Source organism: Rhinoraja longicauda, chromosome 19 (assembly GCF_053455715.1).
Source record: "Rhinoraja longicauda isolate Sanriku21f chromosome 19, sRhiLon1.1, whole genome shotgun sequence".
In the NCBI taxonomy this organism is placed as follows: Eukaryota; Metazoa; Chordata; class Chondrichthyes; order Rajiformes; family Arhynchobatidae; genus Rhinoraja; species Rhinoraja longicauda.
Window position 1 is genome coordinate 5,212,668 of NC_135971.1, and position 22,269 is coordinate 5,234,936.

The window sequence follows — 22,269 nt, forward strand, 5'->3', positions numbered from 1 at the left end:
ACACCAAGACACACACACAGACCCACACACAGACCCACACACACAGACCCACACCCACAGACCCACACACACACACACACCCACACACACATCCACAGACACACACAAACACAGACACACACACAGACACACACACACGTGTGTCACATGTGTTTGCTGTTTCTTTCAACAAGACGACTTTCACCGAGAAGATGAATGTGTTGCACGCAGTAACAGAGTATTGTCTTTCCTACTTTTTATGCAACCAAATCTCAGCGACTGTCGCGCGTCTGTCACCTCACAACACAACATTCTCTCCAGGACTCCGATTTTATTGCAGATTTTATTTTAATAGCAGTCTCTCTAAGTTGATGTTTAACCACCGTTTCACGCTCTACGTAGAGATAACTTAATACATCTTCCATTTCGTTTCCACCCTTCCTTAGACTGCCCGGCGCTCGTCCGCCCGGTTATTGACACATTCAGACTCGTTTAACGTGTTACCAGCCTCTTGCTGGTGTGTAATCAGTGGCAGATTGCCAGAGGCCCTTCACCCTGAACACTCGCAGCAAAACACATTATTCAGCACAGAATCAGTTCCCCGCGCACTGCAGGGCGTGTCGTTGACACCCGCGGTTCTGTGCGGGTCGGCAGCTCCCTGAAGGCGGAGGCGTTTTGAACCAGGAAGTGGTCGGAATTAAAAATGGCTTCGAAACACCAGATCCAGAGTTTAACTGAAGACGCGACTTGTCCCATTTGTCTGGATTTCTTCAGCGATCCGGCGACACTAGAGTGCGGGCACAACTTCTGCCGCTCCTGTATAACACAGAGTTGGGACAGGGAGGAAAGAAACTCCTGCCCGGAATGTAGAGAGGAGATTGCAGACCGCACCCTCAAAGTAAATCGGGCCTTTGCGCGTATCGCTGAGACAGCTCGAGCACTGAGCCTGAACACAGGAGGGAAGGAAAGTAAACTTCACTGCGAGGAACATCAGGAAGAACTGAAGCTATTTTGTGAAACCGACAAGAAACTGGTCTGTGTGATTTGCGTAGACGCGCGGGAACACAGAGAGCATCGTTTCATGTCGATTCAAGAAGCTGTTGAAAGCTACCAGGTAAAATCCAACAGAGTTTGATTCACTGATGATTTTTCCATTCTGCCTTTTGCGGACCGCGCTCCCTCGGCGACTGTTCGGTTCACCCAGCCTCCCGCCCAAACCAGCCCTTCCCCAGGTACATGCCCCAACCACCGCTGGAGATGAAACACCTGTCCCTGTACCTTCCCCCTCACGTCCATGCAGGGACTCCAGCAGTCCTTGCAGGTGAGACAGCCCGCGGCTTTCTGCTGATACGTAGAACAGAGCAACATAGAAACATAGAAAAATAGGTGCAAGCCAGCACCGTCATTCATATAACCATATAACAACTACAGCACGGAAACAGGCCCGTTCGGCCCTACCAGTCCACGCCGACCACTCTCTCTGACCTAGTCTCATCTACCTGCACTCAGACCATAACCCTCTAATCCCCTCTTATCCATATACCTATCCAATTTAATCTTAAATAATAAAATCGGGCCTGCCTCCACCACTTCCACCGGAAGCCCATTCCATACAGCCACCACCCTCTGAGTAAAGAAGTTACCCCTCATGTTACCCCTAAACTGTTGTCCCTCAATTCTGAAGCTATGTCCCCTTGTTGGAATCTTCCCCACTCTCAAAGGGAAAAGCCTACCCACGTCAACTCTGTCCGTCCCTCTCAAAATTTTAAAAACCTCTATCAAGTCCCCCCTCAACCTTCTACGCTCCAAAGAATAAAGACCCAACCTGTTAAACCTCTCTCTGTAGCTTAAGTGCTGAAACCCAGGCAACATTCTAGTAACTCTCCTCTGTACCCTCTCCATTTCAATATGATCATGGCGAATCATCTAAAATCAGTACCCCGTTCCTGCTTTTTGCCCCACATCCCTTGATTCCCTTCGCCCTAAAATTTGATCTAACTCTCTCTTGAAAACATCCAGTGAATTGTCCTCCACTGCCTTCTGTGGCAGAGAATTCCACAGATTCACAACTCTCTGGGTGAAAAGGTTTTTACTCATCTCAGTCCAAAATGTCCAACCCCTTATTCTTAAAATGTGGCCCCTGGTTCTGGACTCAACCAACATCGGGAATATTTCCCTGCATCTACCCTGTCCAATCCTCCAAGAAATTTATATGTTTCTATGATCCGCTCTCATTCTTCTAAATTCCAGTGAATACAAGTCCAATCGATTTATTCTTTCATCATACCTCTGTTCCGCCATCCCTGGAATTAACCTGCTGAACCAACGCTGCACTCCGTCAAAACCAATAATGTCCTTCCTCGAATTAAAACAGCAAACATTGCACTCAATACTCCAGGTGCAATACTCTAGCCACCAAAGTGGATAACCTCACATTCATGAAAATTATACTGCATCTGTCATGCGTCTGCCCACTCACCCAACCTGTTCAAGTAACCCGGCAGCCTCATAGCATCCTCCTCGCAACTCACAGTCCCGCCAAACTTTGTGTCATCGGCAAACTTAGAGATGTTACATTCAATTGCCTCATCTAAATCGTTAATATATATTGTAAATAACTGGGGTTGCAGCACCGAGCCCTGCGGCACCCCACTAGTCACTGCCTGCCATTCTGAAAAGGACCCATTAATTTGTACACTTTGCTTCCTGTCTGCCAACCAGTTCTCTATCCATGTAAACACTGTACCCCCAATACCATGTGTTCTAATTTTGAACACTAATCTCTTGTGTGGGACCTTTTCAAAGGCTTTTTGAAAGTCAAGCTACACCACATCCACTGGCTCTAGCTTATCCATTCTACTTGTTACATCCTCAAAAAAAATCCAGTAGATTAGTCAAGCATAATTTCCCCTTCATAATTCCATGTTGACTTTGACCGATCCCGTCACTGCTTTCCACGCTTCCTGACACGGTGATTTCCTCAACAGTTTATGGATGTTTGTAAACATTTCTTCATGTGCAGTTCAGTGTCCACGGTTCATTGGTTCCGTCCGGTCTAATTCTTGTACTCACAGAATCTGAATCTCAATCCCAGGAGCAGATTAAAACTTCCTTGGAGATTCTCACAAAAAATAAATCAGCGATGGAGGAAATGGAGCAGCAACAGAAAGAGAAGATTTCTGGAGTCCGGGTAAGGTTTCCAGTTTCCCTTCTCTGATCTTGTGCTATTGTCTTAGATTCCAGGCTCGATAATGTTGACCTTCACCTTTCATTTGACAGGAACAGTCACAGAACCTGTTGACCTACATCACATCGATATTTGCTGAACTGCGCCAGATTCTCAATGAGAAAGAGCGGCTCTTTCTCAAGGATCTCCGGGAAGACGAGGAGAGCGTTCTAAATCCAATGGAAAAGAATCTACGAGAGATTCAAGAGGAGATAAACTCTATTCAAGAGAAACTCTTAAAGCTACAGGAGCGGATGAATCAAACGGACAGTTTGATATTTCTGAAGGTAGGGGGTTACAGTTTCACTTTGATTCAGTGTAAGGGCACAATCACAAAATGAATGCCCAATTTCCCCCAACCCTTCCCACTTGGCGCCCAGCACATTCTCCCCTGTTGAGTTCCACCCCATCCCCTCCATTGCATTCCCCATTTATCTTCCTGATCAGATTCCAATTCCGTAGCCAGTGTAGACACATAAACCTGGAGTAACTCAGCGGGACAGGCAGCATTTCTGGAGGGATGGAATGGGTGACGTTTCGGGTTGAGACTTTTCGGGTCAGACAGACTATAGACGATATGGTTCCTCCCTTGCTGGCCTACATGGACCAAGAGTAATCAGGGGCGCATGAAGGAGCAATGCTGGATCTCCATCAGCCTAGTAATACCGAATGGCCGACTCCTGCACCTATTGTCTATTAAAGTCCATTATTAAATATACTTTTTGCGTGCAATTAATACTTCATACTGGACTGCTGGCGGCCCCGCATCAGCATTAAGAGCTGGGATCTGTCGGCACATTGTAACAATTTGGCTGAAATTCCTGCTGTCACGATGTGGACGCTCAGTGTAAATTAATTGATCTTTCTGATGTTTTATATTTCAGGAGGAAACTCGTCAGAAGAGGAGGTGAGACTCTCTGCACTGTTTTGGTAATTAACTCAGAAATCGTTGATGCGGGTCTTATAACCAGGTGTGTAATTCATGCAGGATAAGTGATGATAACAAGTCGCTGTCAGTAGCAGACGGCGCCCTGGACATTGGAAAGTTCGATGACCCATTTTTGTTGAACATGGTGTTGAGAAAAACGACTGATTACGTTAAAAGAGGTAAAACATAAATGATCTGTAAGTATTAGAAACATAGAAAATATGTGCAGGAGGAGGCCAATCGAGCCGGCACCGCCATTCATTGTTATGATAGCTGATCGTCCACAATCAATAACCCGTGCCTGCCTTCTCCCCATATCCCTTGATTCCACTAGCCCCTAATTCATTGCATGTAAAGGACATATTTAATATTGGACATGGGGCTCTTCAATTTACTCTCGTTCCAGGCGTGAATTACCTCCTTTATCCAACAGACCCCCTCCTCGCTTCACTGTTAATCACTTGTGTTTAATGTCTGTATAACATACCTTGGAATTATCTTCCATCCGACTCGCCAAGGATCCTTCATTGCTCTTTCTAGCCCTCCTGATTCCCTGTAGGTCAGTCAGGGGGGAGATAGAGTACAAGTAGAGATTGGATCACATGCATTTGAAAAGATGGAGATGTAGGGCGGGTTAATGAACTGAGTGGGGCAGATGTGCTGAACGTTATTCATTGCAATGTTTTCCCCGCCGTTTCCTCCGCTCGGCCGGCTCTCTCCAGACACTGGGCATGAAGTCAGAAGCGGAAACCCCGTGGCAACAGATCCACAGATCCCCACGGAGTCTCCCTCCAGCTCAAGGAGTTTTGTCCCTGCTGTTGGATGTTGGTGGAGTTGCGCGCGGTCCTGATGCCAATTTACAGGAAGCGCAGTCCGTCATTCCCGTTCCAGACTCTCCTCCCTGCTCTCCCGCAATCCCGAACCTCCTGCCATTGACTCCATTTATACCTCACGCTGCCTCGGCAAGGCCAGCAGCATAATCAAGGACGAGTTGAGCAGGCAGTTTAAAAAGAGCGCCAAAAGGAAGCTAGTAGTCAATTTGAAAAGTCCGGGAGCAGAGCAAGGACGCCCGTTGGCTGAGCAGTAAAGTAAGTGCTAGTTTAGTGAGAAGTCAGGTAAATTGGACAATCAGGCAATTTAATTGGTGATTTAATCAATACCTGCAAAAGGGTGCAGCCCAGTGAGGGAAGTGCGAGTCTTTGGCTGCGAGTCTTCGGCGAGGAGGCTGAGGTGAGGAGGATACAATTGTTTTAAGGCAGAGCTGGTTATAGGCACAAGGTGATGGCGGAAAAGTTGGTGCAGTGTGTTTCCTGCAGGATGTGGGAAGACAGGGACGTCGCTGGAGCTTCTGGGAGCTACACCTGCAAGAACTGTGTCCAGGTGCAGCTCCTGAAGGGACGTGTGGTGGAGTTGGAGAGGCAGTTGGATGACCTCAGGGCCATCCGGGAATGCGAGTTTCCTCGACAGGACCTATTGTGAGGCTGTCACGCCAAGGGTCCAGGTCGAGCGAAGGTGGGAGACTGTTTCAGGGGGGAGTGGACGTGGACTACAGGAGACCCCAGTGGCTGTGCCTATTACAAATAGGTATACCCTCTTGGGAACTGTCGGGGCAGAAGACATTTCCAGTCCGAGTGGCGGACCTGTTGGCAAGGATACTCGACAGGGAAGACCGAAGTCTGGAAGAGCCGTAGTGGTCGGTGACTCCATCGTCCGAGGGACGGACAGAAGATTCTGTGGCAGCAGGAGGGACTTGAGGATGGTCTGTTGCCTCCCTGGTGCCAGGGTTCAACACATCACGGACCGGCTTCAGAAAATCCTGGTGAGGGAAGGCGATCAACCTGAAGTCGTTGTGCACGTGGGCACGAATGACGTCGGGCGGAAGAGGAAGGAGGTGCTACAGCGGGAGTTTAGACAGTTGGGAAAAACACTGAGAAGTAGGATGTCGAAGGTGGTTATCTCTGGACTGCTACCGGTACCTCGTGCTGGTGAGGCCAGGAACAGAGAGATAGAGGGTATGAATTTGTGGCTGAGGGACTGGTGCAGAGAGCAGGGATTTAGATTTCTGGACCACTGGGATCTCTTCTGGGCTAGGGGTGACTTGTACAAAAGGGACGGGTTGCATCTTAATAGCAGGGGGACAAACATTCTGGCAGGCAGGTTTGCTAGTGTGACACCTGTGGCTTTAAACTAAGTAGTGGGGGGGAGGGGTTAACAAATTGTGAATATGAAGATGAGGTAAAAGGGAATACAGGAGATATTGCAAAAGACTCTCGGAAGAATGGGAACAGAAGTTCTAGAGGGGAAAAGAAATTAAGGGCAGGGCCAATTGTGAACGATGTGAGAGGGGAGGTAAATACAGAAGTTAAAGTGTTGTACTTAAATGCGCGTAGTATAAAAAATAAAGTGGATGAGCTTGAGGCTCAGTTAGTCATGGGCAAGTATGATGTTGTAGGGATCACTGAGACATGGCTACAAGAGGACCAGGGCTGGGAACTGAATATTCAGGGGTACACAACGTATAGAAAAGACCGACAGGTGGGCAGAGGGGGTGGGGTTGCTCTGATGGTAAGGAATGATATTCATTCCCTTGCAAGGGGTGACATAGAATCAGGAGATGTTGAATCAGTATGGATAGAAATGAGAAATTGTAAGGGTAAAAAGACCCTAATGGGAGTTATCTATAGGCCCCCAAACAGTAGCCTCGATGTAGGGTGCAAGTTGAATCAGGAGATAAAATTGGCGTGTCAAAAATGTAATGCTACGGTGGTTATGGGAGATTTCAACATGCAGGTAGACTGGGAAAATCAGGTTGGAAATGGACCCCAGGAAAGAGAGTTTGTAGAGTGCCTTCGAGATGGATTCTTAGAGCAGCTTGTACTGGAGCCTACCAGGGAGAAGGCAATTCTGGATCTAGTGTTGTGTAATGATCCTGATCTGATAAGGGGACTAGAGGTAAAAGAGCCATTAGGAGGCAGTGATCACAACATGATAAGTTTTACTCTGCAAATGGAAAGGCAGAAGGGAAAATCGGAAGTGTCGGTATTACAGTATAGCAAAGGGGATTACAGAGGCATGAGGCAGGAGCTGGCCAAAATTGATTGGAAGGAGGCCCTAGCAGGGAAGACGGTAGAACAGCAATGGCAGGTATTCCTGGGAATAATGCAGAGGTTGCAGGATCAATTTATTCCAAAGAGGTGGAAAGACTCTAAGGGGAGTAAGAGACACCTGTGGCTGACAAGGGAAGTCAGGGACAGCATAAAAATTAAGGAGAGGAAGTATAACATAGCAAAGAAGAGTGGGAAGACAGAGGATTGGGACTCTTAAAGAGCAACAAAAGTTAACTAAAAAGGCAATACGGGGAGAAAAGATGAGGTACGAGGGTAAACTAGCCAATAATCTAAAGGTGGATAGCAAAAGTTTGTTTAGGTACGTGAAGAGGAAAAAAACAGTCAAGGCAAATGTGGGTCCCTTGAAGACAGAAGCAGGGGAATTTATTATGGGGAACAAAGAAATGGCAGACGAGTTAAACAGTTACTTTGGATCTGTCTTCACTGAGGAAGATACACACAATCTCCCGAATGTTCTAGGGGCCGGAGAACCTAGGGTGATGGAGGAACTGAAGGAAATCCGCATTAGGCAGGAAATGGTTTTGGGTAGACTGATGGGACTGAAGGCTGATAAATCCCCAGGGCCTGATGGTCTGCATCCCAGGGTACTTAAGGAGGTGGCTCTAGAAATAGTGGAAGCATTGGAGATCATTTTTCAATGTTCTATAGATTCAGGATCAGTTCCTGTGGATTGGAGGATAGCAAATGTTATCCCACTTTTTAAGAAAGGAGGGAGAGAGAAAACGGGTAATTATAGACCAGTTAGTCTGACATCAGTGGTGGGGAAGATGCTGGAGTCAATTATAAAAGACGAAATTGCTGAGCATTTGGATAGCAGTAACGGGATCATTCCGAGTCAGCATGGATTTACGAAGGGGAAATCATGCTTGACAAATCTACTGGAATTTTTTGAGGATGTAACTAGGAAAATTGACAAGGGAGAGTCAGTGGATGTGGTGTACCTCGACTTTCAGAAAGCCTTCGACAAGGTCCCACATAGGAGATTAGTGGGCAAAATTAGGGCACATGGTATTGGGGGTAGGGTACTGACATGGATAGAAAATTGGTTGACAGACAGAAAGCAAAGAGTGGGGATAAATGGGTCCCTTTCGGAATGGCAGGCAGTGACCAGTGGGGTACCGCAAGGTTCGGTGCTGGGACCCCAGCTATTTACGATATACATTAATGACTTAGACGAAGGGATTAAAAGTACCATTAGCAAATTTGCAGATGATACAAAGTTGGGGGGTAGTGTGAATTGTGAGGAAGATGCAATAAGGCTGCAGGGTGACTTGGACAGTTTGTGTGAGTGGGCAGATACATGGCAGATGCAGTTTAATGTAGATAAGTGTGAGGTTATTCACTTTGGAAGTAAGAATAGAAAGTCAGATTATTATCTGAATGGTGTCAAGTTAGGAGGAGGGGGAGTTCAACGAGATCTGGGTGTCCTAGTGCATCAGTCAATGAAAGGAAGCTTGCAGGTACAGCAGGCAGTGAAGAAAGCCAATGGAATGTTGGCCTTCGTAACAAGAGGAGTTGAGTATAGGAGCAAAGAGGTCCTTCTACAGTTGAACCGGGCCCTGGTGAGACCGCACCTTGAGTACTGTGTGCAGTTTTGGTCTCCAAATTTGAGGAAGGATATTCTTGCTATGGAGGGCGTGCAGCGTAGGTTCACTAGGTTAATTCCCGGAATGGCGGGGCTGTCGTATGTTGAAAGGCTGGAGCGATTGGGCTTGTATACACTGGAATTTAGAAGGATGAGGGGGGATCTTATTGAAACATATAAGATAATTAGGGGATTGGACACATTAGAGGCAGATAACATGTTCCCAATGTTGGGGGAGTCCAGAACAAGGGGCCACAGTTTGAGAATAAGGGGTAGGCCATTTAGAACGGAGATGAGGAAGAACTTTTTCAGTCAGAGGGTGGTGAAGGTGTGGAATTCTCTGCCTCAGAAGGCAGTGGAGGCCAGTTCGTTGGATGCTTTCAAGAGAGAGCTGGATAGAGCGCTTAAGGATAGCGGAGTGAGGGGGTATGGGGAGAAGGCAGGAACGGGGTACTGATTGAGAGTGATCAGCCATGATCGCATTGAATGGCGGTGCTGGCTCGCAGGGCTGAATGGCCTACTCCTGCACCTATTGTCTATTGTCTATTGTCTATTGAGTCGCACCCTGGCCACTCCCTCTTCTTCCCTCTCCCATCAGGCAAGAGGTACAGAAGTGTGAAAACGCACACCTCCAGATTCAGGGACAGTTTCTTCCCAGCTGTTATCAGGGAACTGAATCATTCTACCACAACCAGAGAGCAGTGCTGAACTACTATCTTCCACGTTGGTGATCCTCGGACTATCTTTGATCGCACCTTGCTGGCTTTACATAGCACCAAACATTATTCCCACATCATGTATCTGCAAACGTATTGATTGTAATCATGTATTGTCTTTCTACTGACTGGTTAGCACTCAACAAAATATTTTTGCTGTACCTTGGTAAACTGTAACTCCTCTTCCGACACCTCCAATCCCACGCGGTCCCCTCCTTTCCTCGCTACTCCAGTCCGCTTCATCCTACCCGCCTAACACGGCTCCTTATCACAGTCACAATAAAACTTTATTAGCCAAGTATGTTTTGCAACATACGAGGAACTTCATTTGCCATACAGTCATAACAGTAAAAAGCAACAGGACACACAAAATACATTTTAACGTAAACATCCACCACAGTGACCCCTCCACATTCCTCACTGTGATGGAAGGTGAAAAACAGTTCAATCTCTCCCTTCTTTGTCCTCCAGCGGTCGGGGACTCGAACCTTCTGTGACCAGATGTGTCCATGGTCCCAGATCCCACATTTTAAGGCAGAGATAGCTGGATTCTGGGTTAGTACAGGTGTCAGAGGTTATAGGGAGAAGGCAGGAGAAAGGGGTTAGGAGCGAGAATTAGATCAGCCACGATTGAATGGTGGAGTAGACTTGATGGGCCGAATGGCCTCATTCGAATACTTTCATTTATGACATTATGACCTTATGACTGTCCAAATTCACCTGATAACCCAGCCCTTCAGACCTGATGAGGTTGTTGTAAACCCTTTTGCACCCACTCCAATTGACTAACAAACCCACCCTTCCCTTTGTCTCACCCTCCACTCAAAAAACACAGGAGTAGGTCATCTGGCCCCTCGTGTCTGCCCCCTTTCACTGTGATCATGACGACCCCACCACGCACCTCTACCTCCTCTTTAACAACCTCAAATTACCACTCACCTCAATATCATCTTGCTCCGATCTGCCTCCATATCTGAATAACCCGCTTCGTTCCTCCATCCCCACCGCAATCTCCCAATCCTCCTCACTCTCCGCACTCGTCCTCCCCGTCCACCCTCCCCCACCTCACGAAATTCCCCTCTCCCTCTCTGGATTAAAAACTCCGGGAGGGATGTCTCTTGTCCACCCGATGTGGTTGTGGGTGAAACCCCGGGCAGGGTTTCAGTTGTCCGCCCGCCTGTGCCCGAGTCCCGGGGCCGCGCTGCCCGAGTCTCCCCCCGACCCCCGGGGACTCTCTGATTCTCTGCTTCTCCCCCCAGTCTCCGTCACCCTGGATTTGGAATCAGCGCATGCGCAGCTCGAGGTGTCTGAGGATCGGAAGAGGGTGAGACTGACCGGGACCCGGAGGAGTCTCCCTGACACCGGGAAGAGGTTTACAGGCTGGTGGTGTGTGCTGGGATCGGAGGGATTCACATCGGGGAGACATTACTGGGAGGTGGAGGTGGCGGGGAGTCGGTGGTGGTGTCTGGGAGTCGCCGCAGAGTCTGTGGAGAGGAAGGGACGGGTCACACTGGCCCCGGGGACTGGAGCCTGGAGCATCAGGCGGGAGGATGACAAGTTTCATGCACTCACCTCCTCTCCATCCCCTCTCCCCGCCCGTCCCATCCCCGGGAGGATGGGAGTTTATCTCAGTTACGAGTCCGGGACAGTTTCATTTTACGACGCGGACACCAAGTCCCATCTCCACACCTTCACTGGGAATAAATTCACGGGGAAACTTTATCCTTTCTTCGGGCCTTGGCGTAAAGACCAGTGGGTGAGAATCTGCTCCGGTTCCGCTCCGGGTGTGTAAAAGGGTCGTGTCCCGGGACCGGCGTCAGGAGCGGGGCTCAGGGGCTGTGGGGCAGAAACCCGGTGGACAACAGGTCGGCGCTGAACGGCTCCCATTTAATCCCCAAATTCCGCGTCGTAAACCCCCCCCCCCCCAGTGAGCGCGGAAATAAAACCAGGGGGAATGTAAATGTGGGAAGAGTGAAATAAACAGCAAGTGGAATCAGAGCTGTCGATCCGTTCATTTTAACGCGCTAACCGCGTCCGGCAACGGAACAGAAATTACTTTTGTGAAAATATTTTTTAAATGTAATGGGATTGGACCCTTCTCGTCAAAAGTCGTTACGGTATTATTAACTCCGTTCAATGATTAGTTCAATGTAATAGATACAGTTCATGTTACTTCAGTGATTTGGAAAATGTACCCAACCATTGACACACACGACAAGCTAATTGAAAGATCGCGTTTATTTGAATGATGTGCATTGTTGCTTCCAATACTGTAATTGAAATAAACTCAAAATTACTTGGACTGTACAGATTGCTTTTGAATTCTTTTGAAATCTACTGAACGGGGAGACCGCAGTTTAGTTTGCTTCAGTTTAGATTGGAGATACAACGGCCCAGGAGCCGTTGGAGAGGAGGGAGCGGCTGGTGCAGCGTCCGGGCGGTAAGTTTAAAAAGGAGCGCGAAGCCCTTCCTTACCAGAGGCCCAGGAGCCGTTCTGCAATGTTCCATTTGAAAAAGTAACGCGGACGGGAGGGAGCAGCTGATTGGTGGAAGCGGATTAGAGGAATCAGCTGATTGGGAGTAACCCCAGTTAAGGGGGAGTATGAGTGCCAGGGCAGTTTATTGTTCTGGGTGTCGGATGAGGGAAGTCTGGGAGTCTGATAGTCTTCCAGACATCCACATCTGGGCCAGGTGCGGCGAGACGGGGCTCCTAAGGGACCGTATTAGGAACCTGGAGCGGCAGATTGATGACCTCCGTCTGGTCAGGGAGAGTGAGGAGATTATAGAGAGGAGTTATAGAGAGGTGGTCACTCCAAGACCACGGGAGGTAGACAAGTGGGTCACGGTTAGGGGGGGGGGGGAAGGCGCAGAGGCAGGGACTAGAGTACCCCAGTGGCTGTACCCCTTGGCAATAAATACTCCTGTTTAGGTACTGTTGGGGAGTACAGCCTACCTGGGGGCAGCGACGGCGCCCGGGCCTCTGGCACGAAGTCCGGCCCTGTTGCTCAGAAGGGTAGGGAAAGGAAGAGGAGAGCGATAGTGATAGGGGACTCTATAGTGAGGGGGTCAGATAGGCGATTCTGTGGATGCAGTCAGGAGACCCGGATGGTAGTTTGCCTTCCTGGTGCCAGGGTCTGGGATGTATCTGAACGTGTCCAAGATATCCTGAAAAGGGAGGGAGAGGAGCCAGAGGTCGTGGTACATATAGGTACCAACGATATAGGTAGGATAAGGGAAGAGGTCCTGAAAGGAGAATTTAGGGGGTTAGGAAGAGAGTTAAAGAAAAGGACCTCCAAAGTGATAATCTCAGGCTTACTGCCTGTGCCATGCGATAGTGAGAATAGGAATGGAGTGAGGTGGAAGATAAATGCGTGGCTGAGGGACTGGTGCAGGGAGCAGGGATTCAAGTTTCTGGATCATTGGGACCTTTTCTGGGGGAAGTATGACCTTTACAAAAAGGACGGGTTGCACCTGAACCTGAGGGGAACCAATATCCTGGCGGGGAGATTTGCTAAGGCAACTGCGGAGACTTTAAACTAGTACGGTTGTGGGGAGGGACTCAAATACAGATAGCTAATAGGCAGTGTGTGAGGCAGGAGGCAGAGAAGGGAAACACTCAGGCCCAACATGTAGGAGAGAAAGAAGTGAAAAGAAATAAACTGAGAATAAGAGGTGATGGGTCCCTTAAATGTGTATATTTTAATGCTAGGAGCATTGTAAGAAAGGTGGATGAGCTTAGAGCCTGGATTGACATCTGGAAGTATGATGTTGTGGCGATCAGTGAAACGTGGTTGCAGGATGGTTGCGATTGGCAATTACATATTCCAGGATTTCATTGCTTCAGATGTGATAGAATCGGAGGGGCAAGAGGTGGAGGTGTTGCATTGCTTGTCACAGCAGTGCTCTGGCAGGATAGATTTGAAGGCTCGACTAGGGAGGCTGTTTGGGTGGAACTCAGAAATGAGAAAGACTTAGCAACACTTATTGGGGTGTATTATAGACCGCCAAATGGGGAACGAGAATTGGAAGAGCAAATATGTAAGGAGATAGCAGATATTAGTAGTAAGCACAGAGTAGTGATTGTGGGTGATTTCAATTTTCCGCACATAGACTGGGAATCACATTCTGTAAAAGGGCTGGATGGTTTGGAGTTTGTAAAATGTGTGCAGGATAGTTTTTTGCAGCAATACGTAGAGGTACCTACCAGAGAAGGGGCAGTGTTGGGCCTCCTGTTGGGAAATTAGACGGGTCAGGTGACGGAGGTATGTGTTGAGGAGCACTTTGGGTCTAGTAAAGCACACGGTATTGAGGGTTCAGTGTTGAGGTGGATAGAAAATTGGTTGGCGGACAGGAAGCAAAGAGTAGGAATAAACGGGTCCTTTTCGGAATGGCAGGCAGTGACTAGTGGGGTACCGCAAGGCTCAGTGCTGGGACCCCAGTTATTTACAGTGTATATTAATGATTTGGATGAGGGAATTGAATGCAACATCTCTAAGTTTGCGGATGACACGAAGCTGGGTGGCAGTGTTAGCTGCGAGGAGGATGCTAGGAGGCTGCAGAGTGACTTGGATAGATTAGGCGAGTGGGCAAATGCATGGCAGATGCAATATAATGTGGATAAATGTGAGGTTATCCACTTTGGCGGCAAGAACAGGAAAGCAGAGTATTACCTGAATGGTGACCGATTGGGAGAAGGGGAGATGCAACGTGACCTGGGTGTCATGGTGCACCAGTCATTGAAAGCAAGCATGCAGGTGCAGCAGGCAGTGAAGAAAGCGAATGGTATGTTGGTATTCATAACAAGAGGATTTGAGTTTAGGAGCAGGGAGGTTCTGCTGCAGTTGTACAGGGCCTTGGTGAGACCGCACCTGGAGTATTGTGTGCAGTTTTGGTCTCCTAACCTGAGGAAAGACGTTCTTGCCTTAGAGGGAGTACAGAGAAGGTTCACCAGATTGATCCCTGGGATGGCGGGACTTACATATGAGGAAAGACTAGATAGACTGGCCTTGTACTCGCTGGAATTTAGAAGACTGAGGGGGGATCTTATAGAAACATATAAAATTCTTAAGGGGTTGGAGAGGCTAGATGCGGGAAGATTGTTCCCGATGTTGGGGGAGTCCAGAAACAGGGGTTACAGCTTAAGGATAAGGGGGAAGTCTTTTAGGACCAAGATGAGAAAACATTTCTTCACACAGAGAGTGGTGAGTCTGTGGAATTCTCTGCCACAGAAAGTAGTTGAGGCCAGTTCATTGGCTATATTTAAGAGGGAGTTAGATGTGGCCCTTTTTGCCAAAGGGATCAGGGGGTATGGAGAGAAGGCAGGTACAGGCTACTGAGCTGAATGATCAGCCATGATCATATTGAATGGCGGTGCAGGCTCGAAGGGCCGAATGGCCTACTCCTGCACCTATTTTCTGTTTCTAGTGATCACAATGCCATTAGTTTCAATATAATTATGGAGAAGGTCAAATCTGGACCAAGGGTTGAGATTTTGGATTGGAGAAAGGCTAATTTTGAGGAGATGAGAAAGGATTTAAAAGGAGTGAAATGGGACATTTTGTTTTATGAAAAGGATATAATAGAGAAATGGAGGATATTTAAAGGTGACATTTTGAGAGTACAGAGTCTTTATGTCCCTGTTCGGTGGAAAGGAAAGAATAATAATTTGAAAGAGCCGTGGTTTTCCAGGGAAATTGGACACTTGGTTCGGAAAAAGAGGGAGATATACAATAAATATAAGCGGCAGGGAGTAAATTAGGTTCTTGAGGAATATAAAGAATGTAAAAGGAATCTTAAGAAGGAAATTAGAAAAGCAAAAAAAAGATATGAGGTTGCTTTGGCAAGTAATGTAAAAGTAAACCCCAAGGGGTTCTACAGATATGTCAATAGCAAAAGGATAGCGAGGGATAAAATTAGTCCATTAGAGAGTCAGAGTGGACAGCTATGTGCTGAGCCGGAAGAAATGGGGGAGATATTAAACAATTTCTTTTCTTCGGTATTCACCGAGGAGAAGGATATGGAATTATGTGAGGTAAGCGAAACAAGTAGAGTAGTGATGGAAATTGAGGATCAAAGAAGAGGAGGTACGGACACTTTTGAAAAATATAAAAGTGGATAACTCTCCAGGTCCTGATAGGATATTCCCTAGGACATTGAGGGAAGTTAGTGCAGAAATAGCAGGGGCTATGACGGAAATATTTCAAACGTCATTAGAAACGGGGATGGTGCCGGAAGATTGGCGCATTGCGCATGTTGTGCCTTTGTTTAAAAAAGGTTCTAAAAGTAAACCTAGCAATTATAGACCTGTTAGTTTGACGTCTGTGGTGGGAAAATTAATGGAAAAGATACTTAGGGACAATATATATAATCACATGGATTAACAAGGCCTGATTAGAAACAGTCAACATGGATTTGTGCCTGGAAGGTCATGTTTGACTAATCTTCTTGAATTTTTTGAAGAGGTTACCAGGGAAATTGATAAGGGCAAGGCTGTGGATGTTGTCTATATGGACTTCAGTAAGGCATTTGACAAGGTTCCACATGGAAGGTTGATTAAGAAGGTTAAATCGTTGGGTATTAATAGTGAGGTTGCAAGATGGATTCAACAATGGCTGAATGGGAGATACCAGAGGGTAATGGTTGACAACTGTATGTCAGGTTGGAGGCCAGTGTCTAGTGGAGTACCCCAAGGATCTGTGTTGGGTCCACTGTTGTTTGTCATTTACATTAATGATCTGGATGATGGTGTGGCAAATTGGATTAGTAAATATGCAGATGATACTAAGATAGGTGGTGTAGTTAATAATGAAGTAGATTTTCAAAGTCCACAGAGAGACTTGGGCCTTTTGGAAGGGTGGGCTGAAAGATGGCAGATGGAGCTTAATGCTGATAAGTGTGAGGTGCTGCATTTTGGTAGGACAAATCAAAATAGGACGTACAGGGTAAATGGTAGGGAATTGAGGAATGCAGTGGAACAGAGGGATCTGGGAATAACTGTGCATTGTTCCCTGAAGGTGGAATCTCATGTGGATAGGGTGGTGAAGAAGGCGTTTGGTATGCTTGCCTTTATAAATCAGAGCATCGAATATAGAAGTTGGGATGTAATGTTAAAATTGTACAGGGCATTGGCGAGGCCGAATCTGGAGTATGGTGTTCAGTTCTGGTCGCCAAATTATAGGAAGGATGTCGACAAAATGGAGAGGGTACAGAGGAGATTTACTAGAATGTTGCCTGGGTTTCAGCACTTGGGCTACAGAGAGAGGTTGAACAGGTTGGGTCTTTATTCTTTGGAGCGTAGAAGGTTGAGGGGGGACTTGATAGAGGTTTTTTAGATTTTAAGAGGGACGGACAGAGTTGACGTGGGTAGGCTTTTCCCTTTGAGAGTGGGGAAGATTCCAACAAGGGGACATAACTTCAGAATTAAGGGACAAAAGTTTAGGGGTAACATGAGGGGTAACTTCTTCACTCAGATGGTGGTGGCTGTATGGAATGAGCTTCCGGTGGAAGTGGTGGAGGCAGGCTCGATTTTATTATTTAAGAGTAAATTGTATAGGTATATGGATGGGAGGGGATTGGAGAGCTATGGTCTGAGAGCAGGTAGATGAGACTAGGTCAGAGAAAGTGGTCGGCATGGACTGGTAGGGCCGAACGGGCCTGTTTCCGTGCTGTAGTTGTTATATGGTTCTCGCGATAACCTCTGACACCCGCACTGACCAACAATTTATCTATCTCTGCCTTAAAAATATCCAATAGACAATAGGTGCAGGAGGAGGCCATTCGGCCCTTCGAGCCAATACTGCCATTCAATGTGATCATGGCTGATCATTCTCAATCAGTACCCCTTTCCTGCCTTCTCCCCATACCCCCTGACTCCGCTATCCTTAAGAGCTCTATCCAGCTCTCTCTTGAATGCATTCAGAGTATTGGCCTCCACTGCCTTCTGAGGCAGAGAATTCCACAGATTCACAACTCTCTGACTGAAAAAGTTGTTCCTCATCTCAGTTCTAAATGGCCTACCCCTTATTCTTAAACTGTGGCCCCTTGTTCTGGACTCCCCCAACATTAGGAACATGTTTCCTGCCTCTAACCTGTCCAACCCCTTAATAATCTTATACGTTTCGATAAGATCTCCTCTCATCCTTCTAAATTCCAGTGTATACAAGCCTAGTCGCTCCAGTCTTTCAACATATGATAGTCCTGTGGCGGCACCCGGGGGCTAGGCCACTCCCTTGGTCATTCCACTCGGCACTCAGTGGACGGGAGGGATTAGGTCACTTCCTGGGTCAGTCCCCTTGGGTCAGGTGGTCTGGGACTATAAAGGGTTTGGGTGTGTCGACTCACCCTTTTTCTTGAGTGCGGTGTTTGATACTACAGGTAATACAGTTATTAAAGTTATTGATTACTCACCTGGCGTCTGGCCTGATTACCGCGGTGACCGCACCCACTACAGTCCCGCCATTCCTTGAATTAACCGAGTAAACCTACGCTGCATGCCCTCAATAGCAAGAATATCCTTCCTCAAATTTGGAGACCAAGTCCACTGACTTGTGGCCTCCACAGCTGTCTGTGGCAAAGAATCCCACAGATTCTTTGCATCCCACACATCAGTTATTAAAGATGTGATAGCATCACATTTGGAAAGTGGTGAAATCATCGGACAAAGTCAGCATGGATTTACAAAAGGCAAATCATGTCTGACGAATCTTATAGAATTTTTCGAGGATGTAACTAGTAGAGTGGATAAGGGAGAACCAGTCGATGTGTTGTATCTGGACTTTCAGAAGGCCTTCGACAAGGTCCCACATAAGAGATTGGTGTACAAACTTAAAGCACACGGTATTGAGGGTTCAGTGTTGAGGAGGATAGAGAATTGGTTGGCGGACAGGAAGCAAAGAGTAGGAATAAACGGGTCCTTTTCGGAATGGCAGGCAGTGACTAGTGGGGTACCGCAAGTCTCAGTGCTGGGACCCCAGTTATTTACAGTGTATATTAATGATTTGGACGAAGGGATTGAATGCAACATCTCTAAGTTTGCAGATGACACGAAGCTGGGTGGCAGTGTTAGCTGCGAGGAGGATGCTAGGAGGCTGCAGAGTGACTTGGATAGATTAGGCAAGTGGGTAAATGCATGGCAGATGCAATATAATGTGGATAAATGTGAGGTTATCCACTTTGGCGGCATGAACAGGAAAGCAGAGTATTACCTGAATGGTGACCGATTAGGAAAAGGGGAGATGCAATGTGACCTGGGTGTCGTGGTGCACCAGTCATTGAAAGCAAGTGTGCAGGTGCAGCAGGCAGTGAAGAAAGCGAATGGTATGTTGGCATTCATAGCAAGAGGATTTGAGTTTAGGAGCAGGGAGGTTCTACTGCAGTTGTACAGGGCACTGGTGAGACCGCACCTGGAGTATTGTGTGCAGTTTTGGTCTCCTAATCTGAGGAAAGACGTTCTTGCCTTAGAGGGAGTACAGAGAAGGTTCACCAGATTGATCCCTGGGATGGCGGGACTTTCATTTGAAGAAAGACTAGATAGACTAGGCTTGTACTCGCTGGAATTTAGAAGACTGAGGGGGGATCTTATAGAAACATATAAAATTCTTAAGGGGTTGGAGAGGCTAGATGCGGGAAGATTGTTCCCGATGTTGGGGGAGTCCAGAACCAGGGGTCCCAGCTTAAGGATAAGGGGGAAGTCTTTTAGGACCTAAATGAGAAAACATTTCTTCACACAGAGAGTGGTGAGTCTGTGGAATTCTCTGCCACAGAAGGTAGTTGAGGCCAGTTCATTGGCTATATTTAAGAGGGAGTTAGATGCGGCCCTTGTGGCTAAAGGGATCAGGGGGTATGGAGAGAAGGCAGGTACAGGTTACTGAGCTGGTTGATCAGCCATGATCGTATCGAATGGCGGTGCAGGCTCGAAGGGCCGAATGGCCTACTCCTGCACCTATTTTCTATGTTTCTATGTTTCTATTCACCACCCTCTGACTAAATAAATTCCTCCTCATATCATATCATATATATACAGCTGGAAACAGGCCTTTTCGGCCCTCCAAGTCCGTGCCGCCCAGTGATCCCCGTACATTAACACTATCCTACACCCACTAGGGACAATTTTTACATTTACCCAGCCAATTAACCTACATACCTCTACGTCTTTGGAGTGTGGGAGGAAACCGAAGTTCTCGGAGTAAACGCACGCAGGTCACGGGGAGAACGTACAAACTACTTACAGTGCAGTACCCGTAGTCAGGATCGAACCTGAGTCTCCGGCGCTGCATTCGCTGTAAAGCAGCAACTCTACCGCTGCGCTACCATGCCACCCCCTTCCTTCCTGACGGAACGTCCTTTAATTCTGAGGCTGTGCCCTCTGGTCCTAAACTCTCCCACTGGTGGAAACATCCTCTTCACATCCACCCTATCCAGGTCTTTCAGTATTCGGTGAAGTTTCAATGAGGTCCCCCCTCATTCTTCTAAACTCCAGCGAGTACAGTGAAAATTGCTGACAATATTCCAAATGGGGCCTGACCAGTGCCTTATAGAGCCTCAGCATAACACCCCCTGTTTTTGTACACAAGCCCTCTTGAAATAAATGTTAGCATTGAGTTTGCTTTCTTTACTACCGACACTATTCCCTCCAAACCTCTCAAGACCGACAGGCTTGTAGGTTAATTGGCTTCTGTAAAATTAGAGATTCTCCCTTGTGTGTGTGTAGGGCAGCGTTAGTGCGGCCTGATCGCTGGTCGCTGCGTACCCGGTGGGCCGAAGGGCCTGTTTCTGCGTCGTATCACTAAGCTAAATGACATCTTCACTGATGAATGTAGACACAAAATGCTGGGCTAACTCAGCGGGTCAGGCAGCATCTGTGGAGAGAAGGAATGGGTAAACGTTTCGGGTTCTTCAGAGAAGGGTCTCGACCCGTAAAGTCACCCATTCCTTCTCTGCACAGATGTGGCCCGACCCGCTGAGTTACCCCAATACAGTGTTTGACTGACAATTGCCCACTCCCAACTCTGTGTACAGCAGCTCGCATTCTCTCTCTCCCCCCACTCTCTCTCTCTCTCTCTCCCTATCTCTCTCCCCCATCTCTTTCCCTCTCTCCCCCATCTCTTTCCCTCTCTCCCCATCTCTCTCCCATCTCTCCCTCTCCCCCATCTCTCCCTCTCTCCTGCTCTCCCCATCTCTCCCTCCCCCATCGCTCTCTCCCCCCATCTCTCTCTCCCCATTTCTCTCTCTCCCCCATCTCTCTCTCCCCCATCTCTCCCTCTCCCCATCTCTCTCTCCTCATCTCTCTCTCTCCCCCATGTATCTACCTGCCAGCAGGTACAGCAGATGTCCGGCTGTGCAGAGAGAGCGCCGCATCCTGGCGGTGTCCCGGTCACGGTCACGTCTGGCGACCCACTCCAGGCTGTGGAGAAACTCCCTGCTGAAGCGGGATAGAGAAAAGGGAAAGAAATGGGAAAAGGGAGAGAAATGGGAAAATGGAGAGAAATGGGAAAAGGGAGAGAAATGGGAAACGGGAGAGAAATGGGAAACGGGAGAGAAATGGGAAAAGGGAGAGAAATGGGAAAAGGGAGAGAAATGGGAAAAGGGAGAGAAATGGGAAAAGGGAGAAATGGGAAAAGGGAGAAATGGGAAAAGGGAGAGAAATGGGAAAAGGGAGAGAAATGGGGAAAAGGGAGAAGGGGGAGATAATTTTGTTTAACCCGCTCTCATTACCGGACCCGACACGACACCGGACCCGGTCCCGACCGCCAGCACGGCCTCAGCCTCAGGTAACGTCGCTGAAACTGAACAGGAGCGCTGTCTCTGACAATCCAGCTTGGGCACTGAGTGAGTGAGTGGGTGGGTGAGTGAGTGATCCCTGCTGGCTGCTGGCCGGGTCCGCCCCCTGCTGCCTGGGTCGGTGGTTTGGGTAGGAAGGGGCGAGTGGACCAGGGAGTTACTGAGGGAACGGTCTTTGCAGAACGCAGAGACGGGAGGGGATGGGAAGATATGGCCAGTGGTGGGGTCCCGTTGTAGGTGACGGAAATGTGTTGGCGGATGATTTGTTGGATCCGCTGGCTGGTGGGGTGGAAGGTGAGAACGAGCGTTTGGTTCTTGCTTGGTCAGACTGAGTGACTGACTGATTGAGGAAGAAGGGTCACCCGAGATGCTGCCTGACCTGCTGAGTTACTCCAGCATTTTGTGAATAGACTGACTGAGAGACTGACTGACTGACTGGCAATAGAAAATAGGTGCAGGAGTAGGCCATTCAGCCCTTCGAGCCTGCATCGCTATTCAATATGATCATGGCTGATCATCCAACTCAGTATCCCGTACCTGCCTTCTCTCCATAACCCCCTGATCCCTTTAGCCACAAGGGCCACATCTAACTCCCTCTTAAATATAGCCAATGAACTGGCCTCAACTACCTTCTGGCTAGTTAATTTATTTGTCACATACACATAAATGTGCAGCGAAATGAAAAATTACCCGCAGTTCAACAATATAAGACCAATAAGAATAATCAATAAAAATGCAATAACACTTACACAATCATAAACTAACACCAAACAAAAAGAAACATCCATCACAGTGAGTCTCCTGCAATCCATCCTCACTGTGACGGAATGTCACAGAATGTCTTTTCTCTTCCCCTGCCGTCTACTCCCACGGTCTGGCTGTTGGAGTTTCCACGTCGGGACGGTCGGGGCTCGTCATCTTTCTCCCTC

The 22,269-nt window shown here is 47.8% G+C and overlaps 1 protein-coding gene and 1 long non-coding RNA gene across 3 annotated transcripts; one reads left to right on the plus strand and one right to left on the minus strand.

Annotated features, from left to right (window-relative positions):
- Positions 1 to 342: 342 nt before the first annotated feature.
- Positions 343 to 11,658, plus strand: LOC144603067 (zinc-binding protein A33-like). The gene is made up of 6 exons (XM_078416210.1): positions 343 to 1,093; positions 3,074 to 3,169; positions 3,259 to 3,492; positions 4,090 to 4,112; positions 4,194 to 4,312; positions 10,822 to 11,658. The coding sequence occupies exons 1-6, from the start codon at positions 683 to 685 to the stop codon at positions 11,352 to 11,354; spliced, it is 1,416 nt and encodes a 471-aa protein (XP_078272336.1). The 5' UTR covers positions 343 to 682; the 3' UTR covers positions 11,355 to 11,658.
- LOC144603071 (uncharacterized) lies at positions 9,834 to 22,269 on the minus strand. Of its 2 annotated transcripts, XR_013548531.1 has the most exons (4): positions 22,090 to 22,269; positions 20,869 to 20,981; positions 11,135 to 11,398; positions 9,834 to 10,113 (listed from the first exon to the last, which is right to left on the minus strand). It is a non-coding gene; the product is annotated as an uncharacterized LOC144603071 (long non-coding RNA). The 2 variants fall into 2 exon arrangements; XR_013548533.1 differs by lacking the exon at positions 11,135 to 11,398.